This window comes from Hippocampus comes, unplaced genomic scaffold, assembly GCF_001891065.2.
Source record: "Hippocampus comes isolate QL1 unplaced genomic scaffold, H_comes_QL1_v1.1 scaffold68, whole genome shotgun sequence".
Classification (NCBI taxonomy): domain Eukaryota; kingdom Metazoa; phylum Chordata; class Actinopteri; order Syngnathiformes; family Syngnathidae; genus Hippocampus; species Hippocampus comes.
Window position 1 is genome coordinate 7,316,959 of NW_017805625.1, and position 26,493 is coordinate 7,343,451.

At 39.3% G+C, this 26,493-nt stretch overlaps 1 protein-coding gene and 1 long non-coding RNA gene across 4 annotated transcripts in view; both read right to left on the minus strand.

Moving 5' to 3' along the window:
- Positions 1-4,630: 4,630 nt before the first annotated feature.
- LOC109522232 (uncharacterized) overlaps positions 4,631-26,493 on the minus strand; it is a 22,956-nt gene continuing 1,093 nt past the window's right edge. The window contains exon 2 of the long non-coding RNA XR_002169537.1: positions 4,631-5,582. This is a non-coding gene — a long non-coding RNA (uncharacterized LOC109522232). The remainder of the gene's footprint in view (positions 5,583-26,493) is intronic.
- On the minus strand, positions 6,425-21,306 carry LOC109522229 (sodium-coupled neutral amino acid transporter 3-like). 3 transcript variants are annotated; one of them, XM_019880578.1, is made up of 16 exons: positions 21,131-21,306; positions 20,925-20,945; positions 20,707-20,788; positions 20,505-20,620; positions 17,821-17,894; positions 17,436-17,528; positions 16,523-16,604; positions 12,392-12,474; positions 12,007-12,065; positions 11,412-11,582; positions 11,174-11,253; positions 10,995-11,095; positions 9,102-9,226; positions 8,801-8,945; positions 7,143-7,246; positions 6,425-7,067 (listed from the first exon to the last, which is right to left on the minus strand). In XM_019880578.1, exons 1-16 carry the CDS (start codon positions 21,232-21,234, stop codon positions 6,963-6,965), a joined length of 1,545 nt encoding a protein of 514 aa, XP_019736137.1. In that variant the 5' UTR covers positions 21,235-21,306; the 3' UTR covers positions 6,425-6,962. The 3 variants fall into 3 exon arrangements, with proteins under 3 accessions (XP_019736137.1, XP_019736139.1, XP_019736138.1); XM_019880580.1 differs by having other exon boundaries at positions 20,925-20,961; positions 21,131-21,152; XM_019880579.1 differs by lacking the exon at positions 20,925-20,945.

Sequence of the window (26,493 nt, forward strand, 5' to 3'; positions counted from 1 at the left end):
CACACGACTCAACATGTCAATTAGTTATGACACGCCCACTTGGCCATCACTGGCTGCCAATGATCACATTACATTGCTTGTCCAATCAGTGTTGTGGGAAATTAAGTTTGCTTCCTAGTCAAGGTGTGACTGTCGTGATAATACGTTAAAAAATATATATATTTGTACTTATCCCTTGAAATTGTATTTACTTTTTTCTGTTTTTAGTAAATGTGTTTTTTTAATATCTTGAATTTGTATAAAATATATATATTTATTTTTTACGAATGAAGTGTTCGGTGAATGCGCATATTAACTGGTTCGGTTCAGTACCTCAGAAAAGGTTAAGAACCACTGATCTAGAGGGATCAATTAACCTACGTGCATGTTTTTTGGAATGTGGGAGGAAACCGGAGTACATGGAGAAAACCCACGCAGGCACGAGGAGAACATGCAAACATCACACAGGAAGGCTGGAGCTGGAATTGAACCCCGGGCCTCTGCAATATGAGGCCGGAATGCTAGCCAGTCACTCACCATGATGCCGGAATAGAAAAGATTCAAATTTTTTATTTATTTTTAAGGGTGGCCCGTTGGTCCGGTGTGAGCGTGTTGACGTCACAGTGCAGAGGGTGTGGGTTCGATCTCAGCTCTGGCCTTCCTGTGTGGAGTTTGCATGTTCTCCCCGGGCCTGCGTGGGTTTTCTCCGGGTGTTCCGGTTTCCTCCCACATTCCAAAAACATGCATGGCAGGCTGATTGAACACTCTAAATTGTCTCTTGGTGTTAGTGTGACTCTAACTAGTTTTTATTTTTTTGTATTTTCTATTCAGTTACTTTTCATTTGTTTTAAGAATGGGTTTGTTCGATTTTATCAGTTATTTTTTTCAGTTATTTTTTTATTTTAGTTTTTAGTTTTAGTATTAATTTTGTCTCTTTCCACATGTGGAGTATTGGTTAAGTGAAAAAAAAAGCCACTGAATACTGTGTAAAGTAAAACTCCCAAACAACTGTTCAACCTTCTCAATTCTGTACATCTGTACAGTACCACCAAAAAAAAAAAAATACATTTAAAATCAACCCCAAAAGCTCATGAATGAAATTAATTGATAAATAATATTTATATAATTAGATACCATCAGTTTTTGTGAGTTTTATGAAGGTAAAATATACTTTCAGCTAGTAAAAAAAAATCACTCATTTTTACATTTGACATCTTTAATGAAAATGTTTTTTCAATTTTGCCTTTAGTTATTTCATTAGTTTTTGTTAACTATTATCTAATATCATAAATAATATAAAATAAATGCAGTCAGTTTATACAATGGAACAGGACAGAATATTTGAGCATAGTAGAAGGAAGAGTAGGAAAGCAGCCACGTCATGCACCGGTGGCATTTAGTGTTTGGACAGAAGCAAGTTCTGCTGAAACACAAATGCAGTCAGACAAGTTTACAAGTGCAATCAAGCGTTGATCTCTGTAGTTTCCTATTTAGTATTGAGCAATCTTCTTTTTCTTTGAATTGTCTATCAGCTGCTCACGAATGTGTAAGGAACGAGGAACAAAAAAAAAAAAAATACATGCATTTTCTTTCCTGCTTGTAACACACAAGGTTGCTGAAGTCAGGTTTAACCCAGAAAGTTGCAGGGCAAACGCTAATTACTCGGTGACATGGAAACAACCGTTCATAATTGCATCTATTGACAAACTAAAACCGAAAGATGAAAAATAAATACATGATTTCCATGGGAGGGAACTGCAGTACCTGCGAAAATGAACAGGGTAAGCCAGGGGTCACCGACCTTTTTGAGAGTGTGAGCTACTTCTTATATACTGATTAGAAATAACAAATTTACCCCAATTACCTTTAAAAATGTGTTGTTATGAATAAATAATGATATTCATTTTCAGACATTGGTCACGTATGTTAATGACGTTTCACCAATTAAAAAATAGGTAGAATAAATATGTGCAATACTTTCTTTTTCATACATCTCTGCCGGTGTTTACATTTTTAAAATGATCATTTTGACAACATTGCTAAAAAAAATAAAATAAATAATCATAATGTCCTCTCACTGGTGAGCTATTTTATGAAAAGCTCCTGGGGGCTACTTATGCCGTTCTCACGGGTAACGTGGTGCATGCGGAGACCATGTTGGTGACGCTTGGGCTAATCCGTATATAGAAGATGAATGGATGGATGTTTATTTCATTTTATTTAACATATTTATAGATTTATGTCTTATGGAATTTTAACGTAAATTTTAGCATTACATGTTTGTACTGTGGTTGAGAGAGGAAATTAATTTCATCTGTGCTGTATGTTCCACATAGAGCATATTTGGCAATAAAAGCTAACTTGACTTGACTTGACTTGATGGATGTATATTGGGGATGCATGTTGTTCATCCCAATCTTTTCCAATGAAGAGCTGAATTAAAAACCCTTTTAATTTAAAAGGCTCCTCTAAACATAGTTGTAAGAAACATTAAGTCTACATGGGATGGTTGAAAGACAAAAAAACAACTTTTGTCTCGTGTTTCGTTGAATAATAAATTTGATTTGAACACATTGGTCTTTGATTCAAAGCACGTTATGGTGGAGCGAGGGCAAACAAGGTCGGCGGACCCAAGTGCTGGGACGCAGGGGAGGCAAGACAGGATATATTCAAACATGTATTTATGAACAAAAAGGCAAAACAAAAACATCACTTGAGCAGCAGAATCATGACTCAATAACCCAAATAACCCCAAAACAATGACTCACCACAACAGGCAACATGTCATGTGACAAGGCCACGAGACCACTCGCGGGCACAGGAAGACACTCAACTAAATATACACACGCTGATGACATAACACTAGGGAGCACATTCGTGGCAGAGGTCATCTGACTGGCTGATCCGCAAAAAGGGCAGGTTGATGTGATCCGATCCGGACAAAGAAATAACGAGCAGGTTCGTTCACTTGACAGTGACCCTCATATTACCTCAGTTGTTTCTTTTTACAGTCCTTCTCTTAATGATTCGTTCATTTTCATTTATGTCATACAGGTTATTGGTTGAAATTTTTGAAATGTTCAATCTTGGTTTCATTTTCTTTTAACCTATCCCCACTCTGGGCAATTAGCAGACTATGCCGGAGGCCTCGACACACATTCTCAATCAAACTGACGCTCTCATTGAACAGGAATGCGAACTAGTCCAACAACAATGACACGAAACACACATACACATGAAAATGATCGATGTCTTAACTCAATAACATCAGTCTTTTTCAGAATTCTAGCGAGCTATGTTCTGAGTTTTATTTTTGTCGGAGGCCAGTTTTCTGTTTATCCATTAAAATAAAGCAATGTCTGATTTGACTCGTTCGTTTGAAGTACATTTCAATAACGTAGCAACGGTATGAGGTAAGGAAGTACAAATATTTCATTACTTCACTTGGGTCGATTTTTCAGGCAGGTTTGTGCTTGAGTATTTTTCTGACGGAAGACGGCTATTTCAAAGAAAGAACGGGAAGTTAACAAACAGCGGCCTCTAGTGGAAAACCATAGATTACCACTCAAGGTTACTTTTGCCAAAAGACCGATCTCGGCCGTTTCTCAATCAGAAATACCCACTACAGTACGAATCGCGTATTAATTCCACACTTTGCTTTTACAGCTACAGTATTGTTTTTATTTAACTCGATATTATAGATTAAATGAAGCCGCTTTTTAACTTTCAGTTGATAATACAGTACAGGTATACAGTAGTACAGTATATGTATTAATTTTTTTTGCTAATAAAATGAGTGTTTGAATTCATGTCCAAATTTCCCCATTGTGGGACTAAATGTTACCCTATCTTAAATAAAGATCAATGTATGCCGAATGTGAGGCAACAGACTCAAAACTCAGTGATGCCGTTAATGCGTTACTCCAAGATGTGTACATTTTCGGTAACGACTGATCGAACGTGTGACTTTTCCCAGTCTAGTTATCAGGCTAGAGTTACTCTTCAGAATCACAAAATGTTACTTTGCAGTCTGTACTTGAAGGCAATGCCAGGATTTCAATGAGTACAGTAGTTTCTTCCACCACCACCGCAGTGGTTTAAGCAAGTTCGTTAAAGTAACTAAGTAACTTTTGCAAAGTAACTGCGGCAAGACTGGCAAAACTAAATTGAGAACATTGTAATCAGAAAAAAAAAAATCTAGAATGAATTGAGACCAGCAGTTTCTGTATAAACAGAACGTTTTTGTATTGTGCAGCTTTTGTTTTGTACCTCTGAGATATTTTCCATAACTGTCAATGTTCTAAAATGTACGATGGACCAAGTGTAATTATATGTAATCCTTTCAGGGAAAGTGTTTACTACAGTGAACAGCTTATCATGTTATCAGGTTACAGGGTGCATTAAAGGGTTAAAATATTGACTATCATTTTTAATCTGAGCGAGATTCAAATTGCTGTTCTGATTTTTTTGGGGTTCAGGAGTATTGAGTAAATGACAAATGAAAATTTAGAGTATTAGTATTACTGTAATAGTAGTTCCGGTCGCAGTAATTGTCATCATCATTATCATCATCAATATCATCAATAATAAAAAAAGTTGGAGTACAAGACTGAAAAGATGACACAAGCCGTGATGAAAAAAAACAACCCCATTAACCATTATATTTTATTGTCAAACTAAAGCCTGCTATTTACACTTGACACTTAACTATGGCAAATGCAGTATGCCTCACAAATAGAAAATGTTTACATTTATACACATCATCAACATAAAGCCAAGTCTCAATCCCCAAAAGCTATTCATAAACTATGTGTCACTTCCAGAGACGAGAGTATCGTAACGTCAGCTACAAAAACATATTTAGGAACAGGAATTGCATGTTTGACATTTTCTATTCACTGACCTTGCAGCATTTCTGTGTTCAAAGGTTAAAGGCATTTTTTTTTTCCCAAGCGGTAGGTAGTTTGTTGTCGTTTTGGTTTTGTCCCTTCAAATAAAGAACTCTCTTGCACAACACAGGACTGAACTCAAACACTGCAAATACATTGTAAGGGACAGACAATGATTTCCTTGAGTTGTTCAAAATTGATCTGTGAAAATATCTTCATAGCATGAATCCAAATGGCTAGAGCTACAAATAATAGATTTGCTATACATAAATAAAATCTGGCATCTGAATATAAAATCTTTTTTGGACACAAGCAGTATATCCTGGGGGGAAAATGGATCTTTACAAAAATGAGATGCATTCATTTGCTTTGTTCATTTACACTTGAAACTATATTTATTGTATGTACTGTATTCCCATGAAAAAAAAGATAACTCCAATCAGCAAAAGCAGTACATACAGTATATGCATGTTGTTAGCGCTATGTCACCCCAATGATAACATGATCCACAAGCCGAAATTAATTACGTTTGAGATGAACAGGTGATCATCGACATCAGGTGAGTAGGGATACCAAAAACACTATTGTGGAAAGGATTTCACTTCAAGAGAAAAGCAATGGAATTTTGATCTTAAAATGTATCTCAAACCACAGCATCAACAACAAATCAAGACTATTAGCAGACACGTGCTCGCTGAAGGGATGCTTTTGTCACTCACTCATCCTTCCCTTCAAAAAATGTCTGATTTATCTCTCACATCTGAGAGACCATAATGCTTATTTTAGAGGTCATAAATGGGACTTACTTGTGAATAGTAGAATATTTGAGTCAAAGTTAAGACCATGACTCAGACCGTCATTACATTTTTTACAGAGTAGTTGAATTCGTCTTTTAGCTGTAAATGAAACAAGAAAGTGACTTCCCCCAAAAATGAAAAGTTTTCTACTCCGCTTATCCTCACGAGGACATCATTAGTATGAACAACTACAATATCGCTTTGTCTGTAGACAGCATAAAAAAAAGTACAAACCATAAAGCAACTACCGTTGAACGGATTAGTTGACTCTGAAAAATTTTGGACATCTTGGGAGTTTTTTTTCTTTGCATCTTATAGTCGTTTGGCATTTTCTTATCTCACTCCCACTTAAAAGATTCAACATTTTAAGATTTCACTTTAAACTCAAAATTTGACTCGGGTAATAAAGAATTTTGTCCAGAACTGTCTATACAGTATACCGTCACAGGTAGTTGTGTAATCATAGTTGTATAAAGAGTGATGAGCAGTTGTTAAAAAAAAATATATATATATATATACACACATATATATGTGTGTGTGTGTGTGTGTGTGTGTATATATAGTCATGTTGACGTAAGATTCATCAAAACTAAATCATACATAATGCTTCTGAGCATATAACTTGACGAGTAGTTAAATATAGTTCTTTTGAATTTAAAAAGACAGCAGTTCTATAAAATAGACAGTAGACACTCCTGTTTGAATGTCTTTCCTCGACTTCAGCGCGAGAGAATAACTTAGCCTTTGTTTCTTTTTTTTAATTAGACACTTTAGAAATGTATACAATGTTTGTTTTTACAGTACCGGCTGCCGTTGTTCGTGGGTAACGTGGCTGGATTAGCGCAAAGATGATCGCAGCATGAGTTAATTCATGAAATTAAAGAGCATTATTTCTGCTCTGGTACACTCACTGGCCACAGTCAAATTAGAGCTGTCGCAAAACATTTGCGTTGGCAAGGATAATAAAAGCAAAAGAGGTGATCATTTAAAAATATGCTTATTACAGTATTTGTGGTTAAGTGCCCTGGATCCAACTAGGGTGTGTGAAAACTTCTGTTAATGTGACGCATTGTAGTTTTCCTCCCATAGAATCATAAAATGATCAATGCCGCTTAGATGCCTGCGCATTCTCAGGTGTACCTAATCGGGTGGCCAGTGAATGTATGTGTATAAATAACATTGCAGTAAAACGTTATTTCAGCTCCATCAATACAAGTGTGACATTTTGCTTGGCATGTTTACGTGCCAGCTCTTAATTCTCGTTGCTCCTCCGTCCCCAAACACACTCACGCAGGTTCTAGTGGCCCCCGCCGGCATTGCCGCTTCCCGACGTCCAGTCGATTATTATGAAGCTGAGACTCATTATCATGAAGGAGACACCCAAGGCGGCAAAGCAGGCGGCCTATAATAAAAAAGTTGGGAATAGCATCAATGCATCACACGATCGAGATAGTGGAACAGGTCGAAATGATCTCACCAGGATCTTGGGAAGAGAGCTCAGGGGTTCGCTTTCTTTGGGAACAATGCGGATGTAGAAGACAGCGGGGAAGATGAAAATAAGGCAAGGAGCAGACGTGGCACCTGGAAATATGAAGCACAAATGTGTGCAACAAACATTAGCAGCACAGTATTTCAGCACTGTAGGCAGGTTTTTTAGTAATACTCACACAGTCTCAATATGTGCGCACTAAAAAATAGCCGGGTTGCTTTGCTAGCCCACTTCCTGGGTAGCTGTTGACTTTCAGCAGATTGGGTTGACATTTTTTTGAAGTGGTGAGTAGATCACTTAATGTACAAATTTGTTATTTTGTTTAAGGTGAGTTCGCATAGAAAGTTTCCAAAATTCATGACATTTTACAATTATTGTGAAACGTATTCCACAAAAAGTTGCAAATTCTAATCAAGAGAGTGTGGGTGAAAAAAGTGGGACAAATACAAAAACAAATAACAAATGAACAACAAGCTGGTTGGATAAGTGTGCACCCCCTAAAAGTATTGCTCTAATGACAACCCTCAAGTCTTTTCGGAGTAAAGTCTATTAATTTGGTACATCCTGATACTTTTTGACCACTCTTTTTTTTGGAAAAAGTGTTCCAAATGTGTTGTGAGGACATCAATAGTGGTCTTCAGTGCACCCAACACAACGCAAATATTGCCTGTATTATCGCTGATGACCCGAAAGGGTCAAAGTGTGTTCAAGGTCGTCTCTCTGCCAGTATTGTTGTTGACAGGTAACTCGGCTTCTATCCCGCTATACCACTGATATATGTTAAAAGGCACTCTATGTTTGTACCCCTGCGTGTTTGTCAAGCTATCGGCTGCCTTGAAAACGTCCTTGGCAGTACAGTATGTAAACGGAAACGCTTTCAACTTTCACCCGGCCAAAGAAAGATGACCCCAATTCCGTGAAATAAGTGGCACAGTAATATTGACTCCATTTGGCTGACTTTTTTTTCCTTCTCCCTTTTATCTGTCAACATGCAGTGGTCACGTTTTTGATTTCCACAGAGGGGTACTGAACGGGTAGAATAATGTCAAATGTAGGTTCAGACTGTAAACACAGACACAGTAAGCAAGTCATAATCCTAAATTATTGATACAGCTGTATATTATACATTACAGAGTACCTTTGCAAAGATATTAAAGGGGAAGTCAACCCCCCCCCCCCCACCCAATTTATTTATTTATTTATTTTTCTTCACAATATGTTCTATGCACTTCACTATTCTAAACACTGCATTTTGATTCAAATCGCATTTGTGGAATATGAGTTACGGCGCAAAATCCAACCGGCCATCACAGGCGGCGGCCATTTTGCCATGACCTGTCAACTGAAAATGACATTACAGTTGCTCAGGGCTCAGGTAACGACCAATCACGGCTCACCTGTTTTCTGAGGCTGAGCCATGATTGCTCGTTACCAGTGTGAGTGGCTGGTGACCAATCCAGGTTTACCAGAGTCACTTGGGACGTTACAGCTCACTTGTGAGCCTAATAAAGAAAAGCACTAAAGAAAAGGGAGAGCGATTGTGCAGGTGTACCTAATGTGGCCTGTGAATATAGAGCTTCCACTTAGGTGAAAGCCGATATTTATAGTACTGTAGTACGAAACAGCTTTGAATAATATGTACTAACCGATGATTCCGAAAATGCCCAGAATGTTGGGGGCGAAAATCACCAGCATGTTGATAAGCATGAGTAGAACCAGAGCGATGGCGATGTGACGCAGCCAGCTGAAAGCCTTGGTGGGGAACAACATCTGCTGAATGGCTCTGCGCACCTGTGTACACACACACACACACACACACACACACACACACACACACACACACACACACACACACACACACACACACACACACGGCCAGGCAAAATGAGATTAGCCACATTACTGTGCTGTACGGTAGCCTCCAAGCGGAAGAAAGTGGAAACTTACGGGGAAGAGCACGATGGGGACGGTGAGTGTGACGGCGGTGAGGACAGCCACACGCACGCACAGGATCAAAGTGTCGTAAGGATCAATGCGGCTGTAAGTGTGAAGCAATTCTGGCTCCACGTTGCCTGCAGGAATACATTCAGAAATGTTGTAAATATTCATGTATATTCATATATACACATTTTTTTATTCATTAAAAAATGTGTTATTCATAATCTTAAATTTACAGTTGATGTAAGTATATAAGTAAAAACCACCAAGTTGAAATGCCAGGTTTCTGTGATGTAATAAAAAATGACTTTTGTTATTAAGACCCTATTTTATAGTAACTTGAACTCTCATTCAACATCTGTATCTGTAATAATATGAGGAGATTAAACATTCATACATTTTGTTTTATTGCATTTGTATGCTTTCACACTCAAAATGGCCCTCTGTGAGGACCTGTAACTATAACTCACTATATGTGACCAATGACAAAAATGAGTTTGGCATTCTTTTTGTAAAAGTAGCACCGTATACGTTCTGTTAATAACGACAAAACAATCAATGTGTGGATATGATTTGGAATCACATATGAGGGCTCACCATAGAAGGTTAGGTAGCCAAAGAGAGCTGCCAGAAAGTACATGGTGTACAATAATCTTATATTTACAGTTGATGTAAGTATATAAGTAGAAACCACTAAGTTGAAATGCCAGGTTTCTGTGATGTAATAAAAAATGACTTTTGTTTTTAAGACCCTATTTTATAGGAACTTGAACTGTCATTGAACATCTGTATCTGTAATAATATGAGGAGATTAAACATTTGTTTACACATTTTGTTTTATTGCATTTGTATGCTTTCACACTCAAAATGGCCCTCTGTGAGGAACTGTAACTATAACTCACTATAAACTCACTATATGTGACCAATGACAAAAATGAGTTTGGCATTCTTTTTGTAAAAGTAGCACCGTATACGTTCTGTTAATAACGACAAAACAATCAATGTGTGGATATGATTTGGAATCACATATGAGGGCTCACCATAGAAGGTTAGGTAGCCAAAGAGAGCTGCCAGAAAGTACATGGTGTACATGACAAAGATGGAGATGTTGGACACCTTCTGCATCTTCTTTTTAGTGGGGCTGCAAAAAAAACAAAAGTGCCATGTAGTTTGAATTTAAAAATGATTAATGTGTGCATTTTAGAGACAAGCAACTCACTTGCGGAGCTCAGTATAAATGGGGAGGACCTCAGGGTGGCAAACAAAGGCGAAAGCCAAGATGGGGATGGTGTAGGCTGTCTGGAGAAGCACACAATACATTACACCTACAGGAAGTGAACAAGGAATAATAATATGAATTGTTCATTTTAAAGCTGCTTGATGGAAGTTCTTCCACATTAAACCCATCCAGGAATGCCTTCATGAACCTTGCTTCCATCTCAGGTGTGTGGGCTCACCTGTGAGTTGAGGGTGAACATGCGCGGCGCGCAAAGAGCGTCGTCCTCTTCGCGAGTCAGGAGGTGATCGCCAACGTGGTTCGACACGTTCAGGCTGGGGTGGGCCGTGGTGTGATTGAGCGAGTTGAACTCCTCAAAGTGGCACGGAATTTGGAACTTCTTGTAGATGACCTGAAGGAGAGAAAGGGTATTTGAAAGGGCACTGACATGACATGAATGGGGCTCATGACAGAAAGAAGTGGTGCGCGACCGAACTTAGCAAAACGCACAACTACACTGGCAACTATGTTAGCAGAACACACTGTAACTATAACTCACTATATGCGACCAATGACAAAAATGAGTTTGACATTCTTGTTGTAAAAGTAGCACCGTATACGTTCTGTTAATAACGACAAAACAATCAATGTGTGGATATGATTTGGAATCACATATGAGGGCTCACCATAGAAGGTTAGGTAGCCAAAGAGAGCTGCCAGAAAGTACATGGTGTACATGACAAAGATGGAGATGTTGGACACCTTCTGCATCTTCTTTTTAGTGGGGCTGCAAAAAAAACAAAAGTGCCATGTAGTTTGAATTTAAAAATGATTAATGTGTGCATTTTAGAGACAAGCAACTCACTTGCGGAGCTCAGTATAAATGGGGAGGACCTCAGGGTGGCAAACAAAGGCGAAAGCCAAGATGGGGATGGTGTAGGCTGTCTGGAGAAGCACACAATACATTACACCTACAGGAAGTGAACAAGGAATAATAATATGAATTGTTCATTTTAAAGCTGCTTGATGGAAGTTCTTCCACATTAAACCCATCCAGGAATGCCTTCATGAACCTTGCTTCCATCTCAGGTGTGTGGGCTCACCTGTGAGTTGAGGGTGAACATGCGCGGCGCGCAAAGAGCGTCGTCCTCTTCGCGAGTCAGGAGGTGATCGCCAACGTGGTTCGACACGTTCAGGCTGGGGTGGGCCGTGGTGTGATTGAGCGAGTTGAACTCCTCAAAGTGGCACGGAATTTGGAACTTCTTGTAGATGACCTGAAGGAGAGAAAGGGTATTTGAAAGGGCACTGACATGACATGAATGGGGCTCATGACAGAAAGAAGTGGTGCGCGACCGAACTTAGCAAAACGCACAACTACACTGGCAACTATGTTAGCAGAACACACAAACGTTACAACCTGAATCACATTGTAAGCTTTTCAAGTTAACTTCATTTGACAAGGAGCTGATCGGAAACATTGAGAAGGACATCCATCTCTATGCCTTTCTGTGACTCTTCCAGTATCTGTTTATCTCTATTTCAACCCTCCGATGACATTTTGTGACAACATTGAACAGTATCCTGAAAAGGACCGTTTTCAAGACAATTTCTAGCCGAACCAGCAAATGGAGTGTGCCATTCGTGGATCAAACATTTGTTGTGAATTTCCCTCCACCATTCCCTCCTCGGTCAACATACCGCAGTGAGGAAGAACACCATGCAGCTGAGAGAAAATCCGCTGGTATAGCCAAGGTAACCTGAAAGAAGACAGAGTAACATAGGCGATATCGTCAAAACTCAGTCTCTGTTATCGACCAAATCGGATTTCAACCAGAAAGTTCGACATTTTTACGCCTCGGATTACGACCGAAAACCGTGTTTCGACCAAACTGAGCAAACTCGAATACGCCACTCGACTCCTCTCTGCTTCCTTACACGAGGAAATGTTTGTTGTGATTTACGCAATTCTGACTATTTTTATGATATTTCTGCATAGTGTATTAGCCCCTAATCATGGGTTAATAAAATAGTTTCGGATTTCAAAGTCAAACAGTATGTGGAAGGGGATAGCGTGTCCACTTACCCAGTTGCTTCATCAGGGCCAGGGGCAGGATGACACTGGCGGAGACCATGATGACCAGGTAGTTGCCATTCAAGTACCAAAGACTATTAAGAACAGGAGGGGAAAAAAAGTGTACTTATTTGAGCTCATGGATTTTGAATGTCATGTCAATTATCATTTTGCTTACTGTGCAAGTGCAACCGTATTGATTTATTTGAGTCCCCAACAGTGAAATCCGGCAAGTTTAAGTTTTGCCGTGACGATACTATGCAGGCCACGTAGCCCCTAAAACATGCATGACCGTTATTGCATTTGAAAATTTCAAGGTTGGCACTGCCCCCCTTTCAATCCTGTGTTGCTGACTCACCACCTACTAAATGTGGACACTGCATGTACCTCCCCCATCCAACATGCTCTCCATTGATAGCATTCATAAAACATAACACCTGAGGGATGTACAATATGTGGAGTAGATAGAAGTTCCCAATGCTGATTGACTTATCCTAATTTCAACCATAGGAAATAATATAGGCATGTGTTCCTCGAGCTGGTACCGCCAGAAACCTTTTATTTTGGGTTGAACTGCAAATTGTTCCAATTTTGGGGGTATTTGACTTGGGAGGGTCCACCGAAGTAAACCTGTTCACACAGAATTTTCATCGCCAATGTTGCTTTGTGTCTGTCCGTCATGGCCGACCTACAGTTTTGTGGGATGGACCTCCAGTATCTTTCTTCCATTGTTTTGACACCCCTTGAGAACAGTTTACAGTCAACAGACAATGCGCAGTCCAAACGATGTGTTTAATGGTGCGTCAAAAAAGATTCCTCACCTGGCATGCCAAACAAAACAAATATCATCACGAGGGGGCAATGATGGTAAAGTGCAAACATCGATCGTTGGCATCCGTGTAGCAGGACGGGTGCTCCAAGTGTGTATATCTGTGTGTGTGTGTGTGTGTGTGTGTGTGTGTGTGTGTGTGTGTGTGTGTGTGTGTGTGCGTCTTTTTGAAGTCCAACAATTACAGGTCATGTCATCTTTTAAAAACCTCCCAGCAGGTCATTGCGGCTCAGTTTTCACATCAAACTTAGCCAAGCTCAGGTACTGTGTACCAGTTGACAGATCAAAAGAACAAGACAATTCTTGCAGGTTAGAAAAATATAAGCCAGATAACATTTATTTGATGGAATTATAACCTCATATCAAGTTTTGTCTTGGTGTGATGATAAGAAAGCTGATGATGTTTCTCTTTCTCTGTAATATTGGATCAACACCGCTGTGAGACTACGCAAGACATCTGTGCATGCAGCAACGTGATCTCCCGTGTTCATGTCTGTGTTGATGTTCCTTGTGTGTATATGTGACCTCACCTAAGGAAAACTGGGCAGACACTTCTTAGAATCAGTCATCGGGTTGGATTTGAACTGTCTTCTTGTAGTTTTTATTAAATTGGAGCTCTCATTATCCTCAAAGTACTTGTTCTGTTTCTTTTCCCAGAAAGAGTTAGCATTTTTTCTTTGACATGGTTACAGTATGCTGCAAAAATGTACAAATGTGGCAGATGATGGATCACCATGTGTGATGTTGGAGTTGACCCGCACTAGCAACTACAGGCTGCAAAGACATCGTTGACATTCTATTATTTTACATGACATAACTGGTTAACTTCTTTTTACACTTCTACAGTTCAAACTGAGATGAGGTGCAGTGTTGGCAATTTTTTTCTGACTTACTCGTTTATCATTAAAATCAAGATTACAGTACCTTGCTTCTTTCTGTTAAAATGCTGAAATAAGGAGTCAATCAAGGTTTAACGGTGACAAGTTGGATGCTGATTATTTTTAACGTCCAACTTGAAAAGTTTGGGTTCCGTTATAGTTCATTTGAGTAGCTCGACAAACGGTGAAAAAAAACATGGGAGTCCTTCGGTATTTCTAAATCGAATTCAGCCATTCTGCCTCTTTTAAATCAGAAAATCAAATTAACAATCACGTGTTAATGAAACCATTTCGATAGAAGTTTTAATACTTTTTTCCAGTGTTTAGATGGAGACATTAATGTCATGTAACGTAACGTCAGCTCGTGTTCAAAAGTTTGCATCATCACACTGTTGTCATGTATAAAGAACGGCCAAACAGTTTAAAACCTAACTGTGTACGCAACTTTCAAACGTATGTGCGCCTTCCTTTTTGTATTTTGTAACGTAGCTCTCATACTGACAAGAACCCCGGTTGCGTGTTCTTACATTTCACTTTTGAAATGGGCCTTTATGTAACCAACTGAAATGTGACACTTTGTTTGCTTCCGAGCCAGAAGAGTCAATTGAAAGTTCACACCCCCGATTTCAACTTCACCTTGTGTGTGTGTGGCCAAGCACATAAAAATCCACTTTATTTTTACCTCTAATAGTGTGTTCGCATCTCGTACTGCTATATATACATTTATATCATAATATTTTAATGACTTCTGAAGTGGAAGGCGTCATTTTGTTTGTCAGCCTCAAGTCATCGGAGTCTATTTTAAGAACCGCGGGCTGGAAATAAAAAAAAAAAAAAAAAAACACACACAACTCGCTCCGCCCCTCGTTCCGCGCTGGCTGCTCGATGCCATGGATTGGATCGGCGGGAGGCACGCCAGGCGGACATGAACCTTCGATGAGGGGCGGCGCAGAGGTGACATGTCCTCGCGCTCGGAATGAAGACCTCGTGTCACCATCTGCTGCTGTCACTTGTTTGTGTGTAACTGGTAAAAGCTCATTCAACTCACTGAACTCGACACGTTCACCTACAGTGAACCCTGCAGTGAAAAAAACGTAAGCATAAAATGCAGAGAGAATGTGAATTGTAGAGTCAGTGTGTGAGACGTTTGCTTTAAAGAGGGGATTGGTAGGTTGGGGAGGTTGATCGGTCAATTCAAACTATGGCAAGTCACGATTGTCTGAGCATGAGCTGTGGTCAACAGCAGCTCCTGTGTGAGTGTGCTCAACGTGTGTTTACTGTTCTATCAAAGTTCAATAAAAAGCTGAAAAGTGCAATCTGCGACTTTGGCTGTCCTTTCCCACATGAGGGCATCACTCGTGTACTGTTAAAATCAAGTATAAAAATAAATAAAGTCTCCACTGATTTCCTTGGTCAACACCAAAGAAAATTAATGATAAATTAGAGGGGGAGTTTGCAATTTAATTTGTTGTTGTTGTTGTTGTGAACTGTCGCTGGCCTCATTTGGCACAGAAAAAGATTTTGTTGAAAATATTAAATTTGATTTTGTCAAGTAGTTGCATGAAATAAAATCATCTGGATCAGGATATTTTTTTGCTGTACCATAGATTATACATCTACTTATTAATCATCTGAATCTAGACACATTTTTTGAGTAGAATAGACATCGTCTTGAAAAAAAAGGAACTGGGTCAAGATGATTTCATTTTGTGCAACCACTTCACGAAAATAAAATTGAGTAAATTCAACACACCATTTTTTTTTCAATGTGTGCCTGTTATTTGAAATTCAAGAAACCACTGCACATGTAACACTTATTTAGGGGGTATTTGTGGACACGGCGTCGCAAAAAGTACAACTTCAAATCAATAAGATTTCATAGAACAGTGAGACTTCTTTACGAAAAAGGTGCTTTTCTGTGATAACAAGGTAACAGGTTAGCGCAAGACGACAGGGGAGAGTATGGTATGAAAGAACGCGACACCATCCAACACCTCTCTCACACCCAACATAAATAACCATATTTTTGCTTTGTGTAAGTGTAATTGCGAGGTGTCCCAACACTTGTGTCTGTCTTGTATATCCTTACTTCTCATCCATTGGTACTGTTGCTTTAAGTATACACGGGAAGTGAAGGATGGGAGTGGCCCAAAGCTATGTGGCAGCAGTCCTTTTGGAGCATGTTTGTTTTTACATTGGAAGAGGCAGAAGGAACCCAGAGCAGTGCTGTGCGGTCTGATGCAAAGCAACTTAGGCATGACTGAAAGTTGACCTTGCGGCTACACCAAATGAGTTGACAGCAAGACAAGCCCCGCCCCCCTGCTCATTCAATTACAAGCTTCCATTCTCATCACACCCCTCCAGTGCCAGCTGATCGGCCCTTGACTGGGCAAGCTGTGAAGTCACAAGCGTTGGGCTGTTAATGCCGCTACTCACTCTGCGTTAGGGTCAGCCTTCAAGAATGCTTGGATGACCAGAGGTAACTCAGACTTCACAATGTACAAGTAGCTGGACATGGCTGTAACAGAGAGAAAATATCCAACCGTGAGTGCGTCTCACTGTAATAACTGGCAGACTCTGAATGTGAAATCTGCGACGGTAGATATTAGGGTCAATGATGCTATTTCATCATTCCAAAAGCCCCATTCCATTTTCAATCAGGCCCACTAACCATCTCCGTTATCAAGAGTCCTATATTTATTACAATTCATCTCGCATGTAAGGTAATTCACACAAATTTTTTATTTATAATCTCATTTAATCATTGGAGTTGGATTTCTCAAAAATAATACAGCACAAAGTTATCCCACCGCAGCTTTATGCAATGCTGCTTTCCTTGACATTCCAAAACAGGCCCCTGATGACTAAAGAATATAAAGTGAAAGCGGCTTCAATTCTTGAGCTTTGAGAGTGATATTATCCACCTGCACTGCGAAAAACTGTCCTCACAGTTTTGTAGCGTTCATCTTAATTTGAGCAGATTATAGCCCTCTGCAACAGGCATGAACATCTCCAACACTGTGGGTGATGCGATATCCATCCATCTATCGATCCATTCATTTATCCACTGGACTAGAGTGTTCCATTAACCTGCCATGCATGTCTTGGAAATGTGGGAGGATACCGAAGTACTCAGAGAAAACCCACACAGGCACGGGGAAAACATACAAATTCCACACAGGAAGGCCGAAGTCGGAATTGAACCCTGCACCTCTGCACTGTGAGGCGTACGTAACCAGTCCACCACCATACCGCCCGTAATGGGATATGTGCCTCCAAAAAATGCTAATGATGTAATTAATTGACAATTAGTCCAAAGCTACGCCCAGTATGATATGATATGACTCACCTCCGATGTTCTGCAGAGTAATTGCAATGCCGGCGGCCATTTTGCCAGGAGTGCCAAAGGCCCTGAAGCCCAGTTGTTCGTAAGCCCGAATTCCTGAAACCAAAAAATTGTCACTCAATATCTCAGAGTCACTGCCTACAATTCGTGGACCATTTCTCCCATAAGTGTTCTTGGGTAAAGATGATGGGCTTTGTCATACCCATCTTTCTAAAAAAACACTACAGTATATGCATTCTCCTTCTTATAAGCTTTTGAGGGTATAATAAAAGTGAAAGAACCAACATCTGAAAATTTCTATAAATAGCTGTTTAACATTCTTCAGAGGTAAGAGAGATGATCATTTGAATATTCAATGATATAAACAGCAGGGCTAAAATATTCTTACCCACGATGCCAGAGGATTTGAGAAGCAGATGAATGGAATAAGATGACAAGGCAGCCACTGCAGTCAGAAGAAACCTGCAATATGATGCAATTAAGTTACATATGCTGTCCTTGTCCATTTCGTGATTCATAAACTGGTTGGAAAACAGATTCACATTCTAATGATAGTGTCTGATTACTTTTGTCTAGCGTTACCAGTTCTTTCCATGCCATGTTTGAGAAGTGCTGCTGTTCAGCTCCCCATTTTTGTTCAGCTGCTGTTAGTTCGCAATAATTCTCAACTAGTATTGACGAGCTTTTTTGTGAAACGCCAGTTTGGATAATTCGTGATTGTTGACATGCATTTGAGTCCAACTGTTTGTGACGTTTGAAAAAAAATGGGCATTGAGTAAAACTTTTGACTGCCATGTTAGCTTCTCATTTTAGCCACTAGCTAGCTAGCTGCCACTAGTAGAACATCATATGTTTATGTACTATGTTTTGACATTTCAGATTACATTAGTGGTTCATTTATTGTTCTTCCTGACTGTGAAATCGATTGTGAGTGTTGGTGGGTGGCTAAGGTTAAATTAGCCTGTGCAGGCCACGCACAAGCACCGTCGATTTGCAGTCTGGTCGCGGAGAGGAAAATATCTCAGGCTCTGGCGCAAGTCTCAAAAACAAAAAGCGAACAGAAAAATACTGGTAGTCACTCAAGGGCTTAGAAAATATAGCCGAAGAAAGTTGGCAACACTGACTAGGTGCTCGTTCCATTTGATGGCCTATAGCTGCTTGGTATAGGAAAAGAAACATTCCTCTGTATCTTTGTGTATTATGATAAAACAACATAAGACAACTTTACTAAGTTAGCAGAGAACCGTTTTAAATTGTTAAATAATAACAATAGTAATATGTCTTCTTGAAAGAAAAAGTGAAGTGCACATTTGCGACTAAAGATCAAAGCATTTTGTTGTTTTCAACATATTAGATGGTTAATTTCTGCTCGTGATGTTAAGCTGTTAATGTATAAAAAAAAAAAATATTTATATCATGGGGACAGTTGGACTCAGGAAGGAATTATTCTAAACAGAGGCTCACTAAACCTGAGCCGGAGAGAGACACATTGGTTACAATTGCCAGCATCTCAGAAGAGATCATGTCCTAGAATAAACCCACCTATATGTATGCTCTCTCACAGACTCCAGAAAGGCCACAGCCCCAAAAATAGTCCAACCTGCAGCCCTAATGTGGGATCTGGATTTGCTCATTTATGTCCTCTTACCATGTGCACAGTGCAGCTGTCAGACATGGCCTTGGTAGCCGCTGGTCATTTAGTCTGCCTGTCTGTTTGTTTGAATGCAGGGTGCACCAAGTGGCAGGAGTGGGATAGATAAAGAGTCTAATGTCTGCCTTAGCCGGGTGAGCTACAGGACACAAGTGCAAGCTTAAAAACACAACTGCAAGTTTGCCTGACCTCTCTTTGGATGTATAATAATCAACCTGTATGGAATCTTTACTACCTCAATGTTTGGCCTCAAACTTACATTCCACGCCTCACCCGAGACAAGCCAATGGGATAGAACTGAGTTCGGCATTCTCTGAGTGCTCTTGTTGTGTTTGTACGACAGATTTTTGGCTGATCTCTTGTACTGGATCTCATTAGACCCTGCGGGTGTGCCTAATAAAGTGTAGGTAGGTAATGTGAGTGAAGCAGCAACAACTGTCCATTGAGAAAACACACCGTCACCAAACATGTAAATGCTGGCGCTTTCTCAGGGTTTAGCCTCTATCTGACGTGAGTCAGAGCTTACAAGGCCTTCACCCAGCCTGAAATACTGACTGGACTTAAGGGCTTGAGAAAGGGGATTTGATGTGGGTGGACCCTCTGACCAAATAGGAATGGAGAACGGTGTGTTCACTCGAAATGGAGAACGGTGTGTTCACTCGCTTGTTTATTATGACAAATGGCATTTCCATTCATGTGTGGGGCTCTAAAGCCTTTAAACTTATTGAATATTACTGCTTTTGTTGTACTGTAACAAAACTATATGATGCTGTAACTACCCATTCAACATACAGTGAATGGGTAGTTACAAATAACACTGGTCAACAAATTTTTTGCCAATTCTCTCAATCAGTGATACAAGTAAACTTTTCTAGATGAAGTCTTGGTGCTGATTCCAAATATGTCCTAGTTTTTTCTCTAGCATATCCGGTTTTAATAACAATAATAATAATAAGAAGAAGAAGAATGATAATAAAATGTCATAGCAGTACATAGCATGGTGCAATCCGTATTGTGCAAGCTTTTATAGATTACATTGATAAAATATCTCAAAATCCTGATGAGCTAGATAACAATAGACATTATTGAAAACAGCATTAAAAAATATGCGAAGGAACACATTCCTATCAAGCCATCACTGATTAAAATTTGCTCTTGACCAGTGTAGTTTATCACCGTGTGTCATGCAAAACACCTTTTTCCACATGGCTTCATGAGAATATCCGCAACCATTAAACTGGTTGTTTGTATGCTATTTTCTGGAGTCCTTTCTCACCATTAAGACAAATTGTCAACTCATTTTGCCTGCAATGGCTAGCTGAAGTTAGCCAGGCAGGTTTAGAGAACGTTGATTTTTCTTGATTTTTGTCAAGATGAAATGAATCCTAAATAGGGCACTGAATATCTTTGGTACTACTCACAAGAAGAGGAGTATGCCAGTGTTGGCCATGGCATAAGCCAGTCCCAGAATTCCACTTCCCATAATGGCATTACCCAGGTTGAAGACGGACATACCAAAGGAGGTTTTCCCTTCAAACTGATACAACAAACAAGCAAAAAAAGATATATATAAAACAATAACAAATGAACAAACTCGGAATGTAGTCGTTTGTGTTTTCTCACATCTGTGAATCGGACTGGTTTCTTTCCATCCGCACCGGGCAAAAATTCTTCATTCTCCATTCCTCCATCGGGGTCATCGAATCTAATGTGAGACGTGATGGTAATTATTTCGAAGGAATGTGAAACGCTTATTTCATTCCCAACATAGTTCAAAGCTTATGATTCATTCAAGCCAAGAACAGTACATTTTAAAGAAAGTCACTTTAAACCTGTCATACCTGACTGTTTCAGTGCCATTTCTGTGCAAGGATCCACCCATTGACGCAATAAAATAAACATGCAATCATGGAAAACAAAAGCAAACAGGCATTTAGTCCACACTCACCCAACCAGTTACAAAGCTCATTGGCAATGACAAATTCATGGAACAAAATACACTTGGGAATGCACTTGGACATGCTTGTGAAGTACAAGAAACACTCACTGATCATCCTCGAGCGACGTCTTCATTGGTACGTCAACATCATCACCGAGGTTGTAACTTTTGCCATTAGATAAGATGTTCATCTCGGACTGAGCTTGATCCATCGTGAAAGGTGTCACGGATGCTCGGTGGATTATTCGTTGTCAGCAAAATTCAGTGTCTCTAATGGAGAAGGAACCACATGTTACACATTAAGCAAAGTGGACAATGGACAAATAAAATGGATGGACTATTCAATTAACGCCCTACTTTGTAATATGAACCCAAAAATCTGCAAGTAATGCCCACTCTCAAAAGGTTTGTCATTGTTTAGATGCCACAAGCTGGCAGCAAAGCACCAAAGTCAAAATGAAACTTCCCAACTCACTTCAAATACATCCTAGATACCAAATTGCCCCCAGATGCCGCAAAATTAATTCTTACATTACTTTGGCCAGAGTTCAAAAAGAGCGAAAGGTGAAGTTTTCAGCGAGTAAAAGGAGAAATGATCCCTCAGAAAATATGCAAATATGCGAAAGTTGAATTCTGAATATGCAGCCTGTACTGTATTTTGCTGTGTGAATGAAACATAGGTGAAGTGTACTTTCTTTGACTTAATTTAAAGACAGGCATGTTCAACATTGACAAGAAATGTCCAACACAATGTAAGCGAAGCCTACTGATGCTTTTATTCATCACATATTGTGAGCATGATACCATAATTGGCCAAGTCATTTTTGAAAGTTGTTCTTAGAACAAGAAATTCAGCAAATAAGCGGAATCCAGTGGCCTCGATTCAACTTTTGAGGCTTACCATTACCAAGATAATGAAGAAAAAAAAAAACGCCCAGTTTTTTAGCACTTCAATATTATTTTATTTGCTCTAAGCTAGAATGACTTTAGCGGTTATGCTATTGGACTAATGATATATCGCATGCATGGAAAAACTCAACTTACATTGACTAAGAGCTCAATTGCATTTGGGTCTGCAGGAGTGAGCGATTTAATTCCAACGTAGGGCGGCGCTCATCATTTTGCCCGTCCAAAATATTCATTGAATGATACAGAAATTTTTGTGGTTGTAGTTTCATTGCAGTGATGCACCGTATCACACTTAGAGCTGTGTCTGATCATTTGTTTCGGTTGTATTATTTGTCTCTGCGGTTCAATGGGCTGAAAATACAAAATACCATGAGGAACCTTTCGCTTAAAAGTTGAAGGCAAAATGTTTCCTGTGATTTGGTAGCTCGCTCTTTGCAGAATATGGCAGCTCGGCCAGGCAAACAAATCACACCGTCTCAGGTCAAGGCCTGGGTGAGGGTGGGGGGGTTGCTCTTGTGTTTTGCGTACTGCGTGTCACAAGCTAGCGGATTCTCAGAGGCGGCACTAGTTTCACACGCTGGAGCAATGGCAACGGCAACAGATAATAAATGGTTTAACAATACTACTAATAATAAAACCACTCAAAACAGCAGCTCTCAAATTACTTGAAACATAGCTTGGACAAGTCAGCTAATATCACAATCCCTTATAAACTTAGTGCTCATTTTTACATGAACCTGATTGGGACATGCAATGGAACCTCGATAGTCGAAATCCTCAGTGAGGAACCAATTTACAGGTACAACTGGAAATAGCCATTGAACAACAAACAGTAGCTTCAATACAAAAATGGCCAACTCCTTGTGAATTTTATAGCTTGTGAGCCCGGTAGCATGTTCTGATATGTCTCTAAAATGATAAACTTGAGCGCTAACCCTGTGATGTGTGGTGTTTTAGGAGTGATTTGCCCTCCCAGACCTGCTCGGATCTTGCAGTGAATCATAAATATTAAACCTGTTCAATATTCAAAATGGAAAGTCTTTGCATGCGTGATCAGCATCAAGTTGGGCAGAGCAACTCTCCTTGACTGTGACGTGAAACATGACGATAGGCAAATAGGAAGTGACCAGTGGCTGGAGTTTGCTTCAGGCTTAAAACCAAAAAAAAAACCAAAAAAAAAAAACCCCACAATCATATAAATATAACTTGTTTGACTTTAGGATTTTTGGAAAAGTGTAGTTAAATATTAATTTTAAAATCTCTCAAGTAACCATTGTGGAGAGCAAATAAAGTAAATTTACTCAAGACATAGTCCAAACACCTTAGGCATACAAAGTACAATTTCAAGCATAACTTGTAGAATTGGTTGTAGAAAGTAGAAAGGTTTTTGTTTTTTGTTTTTTTTTTTTTTTTTTGCTTTTCGCTTCCTATGACAATGTGGGAATTTTTTTCTTGTTTTCCGAAAATGATCCAAAAATGACTGAGAGGCAATTATGCAATAAGACTATTGTTGGATTATCAAAATCCCCAAAACAGAAGTTTAGCACCTTTTATTAATTCCACCAATTTTGTAGGCTGTGTGTAGTTCAATTGATTCTTTAATCTTTTATATTGAAATCAATATGTACATGAATATGTATCTTCTGAATTCCCCTGATCTAGAAGCGCAATTCTAACTCTTAAGGTTAGCCACCTTTACAAGGCAAGAACAGATTCATATCAGGCTAAAAGTGGGGCTGCTTCAAGAAGTCGTGCAATGTAACTCTTAAAAACATTGACAGCGTCTTACTCTGAGACAATGTGTGCACTGTTAATAAGACAAGGTACAAAAGATAAACAAATTAACTTTTTTTTTGGACAGTGATATATTGTTACATTTCATTACTTCTATAAAAATGTTATCACTTTTGGTGAAATTCGGCTACACAAAAGGATCTTTTATCGCGGCAAGTGTTGCACCCCAAGTGAAGTTAGTCTTTTGTTCTTTTCACAATCTGTATAGCTTCATGCAAGCTTATCATTGACTCTTTGCTTTTTCCCCAAGAAAGTGCTGAGCATCTGTTCATTACTAATACAGCTCACCTCCATCTCAATTTGATCCATCCATCCATCCATCCATCCATCCATCCATCCACCATTATGCAAGCCGCTTATCCTCACAAGGGTCGCGTGGCGTGCCTGAGCCCATCCTAACTGTCTCCGGGCAATAGGTGGGGTAAACCTTGAACTGGTTGCCAGCCACTCGCAGGGCACACATGGACGAACAACCATTCACGCTCATACTCACACCTATGGACAATTTAGAGTGTTCCATTAACCTGCCATGGATGTTTTTGGAATGTGTGAGAGAACCGGAGTACCCGGAGAAAAACCAAGCAGGCACGGAGAGAACATGCAAACGCCAAAGTCAAACTTTTGACCCGAGGAATGGTATGTACTTACAACTATTTTGCCAAGGTCACCTTGCCTGACCTGTCTGAGAAAAGACTGCGAGCGAGTTCAAAGGCGTTTGGCATTATGAGATACTGTACAGTTTGGCGGTTCATTGTAGTGCCATTGTTTTTTTAACGTTTAAAATGTTAATTAACAAAGGATTGTGGACATTTTTTCACAGGAAAATTATTTTCACCTTGCCAATAAAGTATTTCTTTATAATTGCCAACAGATTCTGCCATGTTTTTTTATTTTTAATCAAATTTATTGATTGTAATTTAATATAATAGATCAATAAAATGTCATATACTCTGATTATACATAGACAAACGAAGATGCACTGAACGGACATTTCAAACAAACTACTCATTTCTATGACTTCAAGGAAGTGCCAAAATTACAAATACCAAATTGTACATTTCCACATAGTCTTTGTTCTACATTAAAAAAAAAACACATCGAGAACAAGCAAATATTTTCCCTTCTATCCAAAGTCCATTGCCAGTAGCCTCTTCCCAAAAGAGGTGAGTGGATGTGGGTCCAACGTCATGCCTGTTGACAAAACCACCACGAGAAGTTTGTTTTTGGCCTCCAGTAGCAGTCCGCATATCATAGTTGACCAAATTTTCAGATGCTCATCTTGGCTAATACCTTAGAAAATTTTGGTCTAAACTATTGGAACACCAGGCTATCACACCAGGCTTTCACACACTTGCAAGAGCAAATTGAAGCTAAAAACAGCGTCCACTCTTCTGAAGAGACTCTTACAAGATGTTGCCATGGCTGTGCAAATGTTTATATTCCTCCGATGAGATGGTGCGGCTCGCTCGCAATCTGATTTCAAGCCTAGCATTTCTTGATGCAGTGTTTCCCAACATTTATTGAGCCAAGTTCGGAAAATGTAAAGGCACAGCACCAAACAAAAATGTCACAAGAAAAAGAAATACTGAAATTATGATAATATTGCCTCAATTTACCAATAAATTAAATGATATTCTCACAAGAAGCCATAATTTATTCTTGTTTTATGAATGGCAACAGTTGGTTACATAGGTTTCATGTACCGACCACCGTCTATTGGAAGAATATTTGAATGTTCTACACTGGCATAAATGAAAAGAGAGACATTAGTTGTAGAAAATGAAAAAGAATTTTCGGACCAATTATGTGAAAGTGGATTTCCGTTGCAGCCCCGAGGATCTCGATCGCACAGCTGACCCCCCTGCCGGATGAAAAAAAAACACCTGCGCTACGTCTGCTTGAACTGGTGAGAACGTGCAGAGTTCGCTGACCGCAGCCGGGCTTATCTGCCAACTAGGACCCAGCAGGAAAAAATCCATACAACAGGTTGTTGGTGTTTAGATTGGGGGCCAAAGTCAAAAACGATGCCCCGCCATGACCCAAAAAAGGGTTTTGATCAATCTGTATTTTTTTTTAGGAAGATCCCAATTCTGTGTTATGCCCTAAATATATCAGGAAGGACACAGCCTGGACCCGAGTGAGAATAAAGCATTTCAGATAATGGATGGATGAATAAAATAACTTTCTGATCATTCAATGCTAGCAATAATAAATATATGAAATACAGGCGGAATATTTGACTGTTTATATTACTTTGTTCTTTTCTGTTTGTTTCACTTAACCACAGCGAGAATGATCGGCAAAATATGGGACTTTTTTGGGAGGGTCAATTATTTTTGTCTTGGGTTGTAATGTGCTACAGTACTGTGCATAATTTTTGTAATGGCAAAAAATGCCCCCCCCCCCAAAAAACAGCAGATTCTTGCTCGTGTTATGTGGCGATAGATGGTCTTCAGATTTTCAGCGTCTTTCATATGTAATATGTTTTCTTATTTTTTTTTATCAGCTACCGTAGTCCTTTCAACCGGATCAATCCAGTGCGGCGCACCAATGGGGTAATTCAAACATAATAAACCGTAATGGAATAAAAAGAAAGAAAGAAAGAAAGAAAGAAAGAAAGAAAGAAAGAAAGAAAGAAAGAAAGAAAGAAAGAAAGAAAGAAAGAAAGAAAGAAAGAAAGAAAGAAAGAAAGAAAGAAAGAAAGAAAGAAAGAAAGAAAGAAAGAAAGAAAGAAAGAAAGAAAGAAAGAGAGAAAGAAAGAAAGAAAA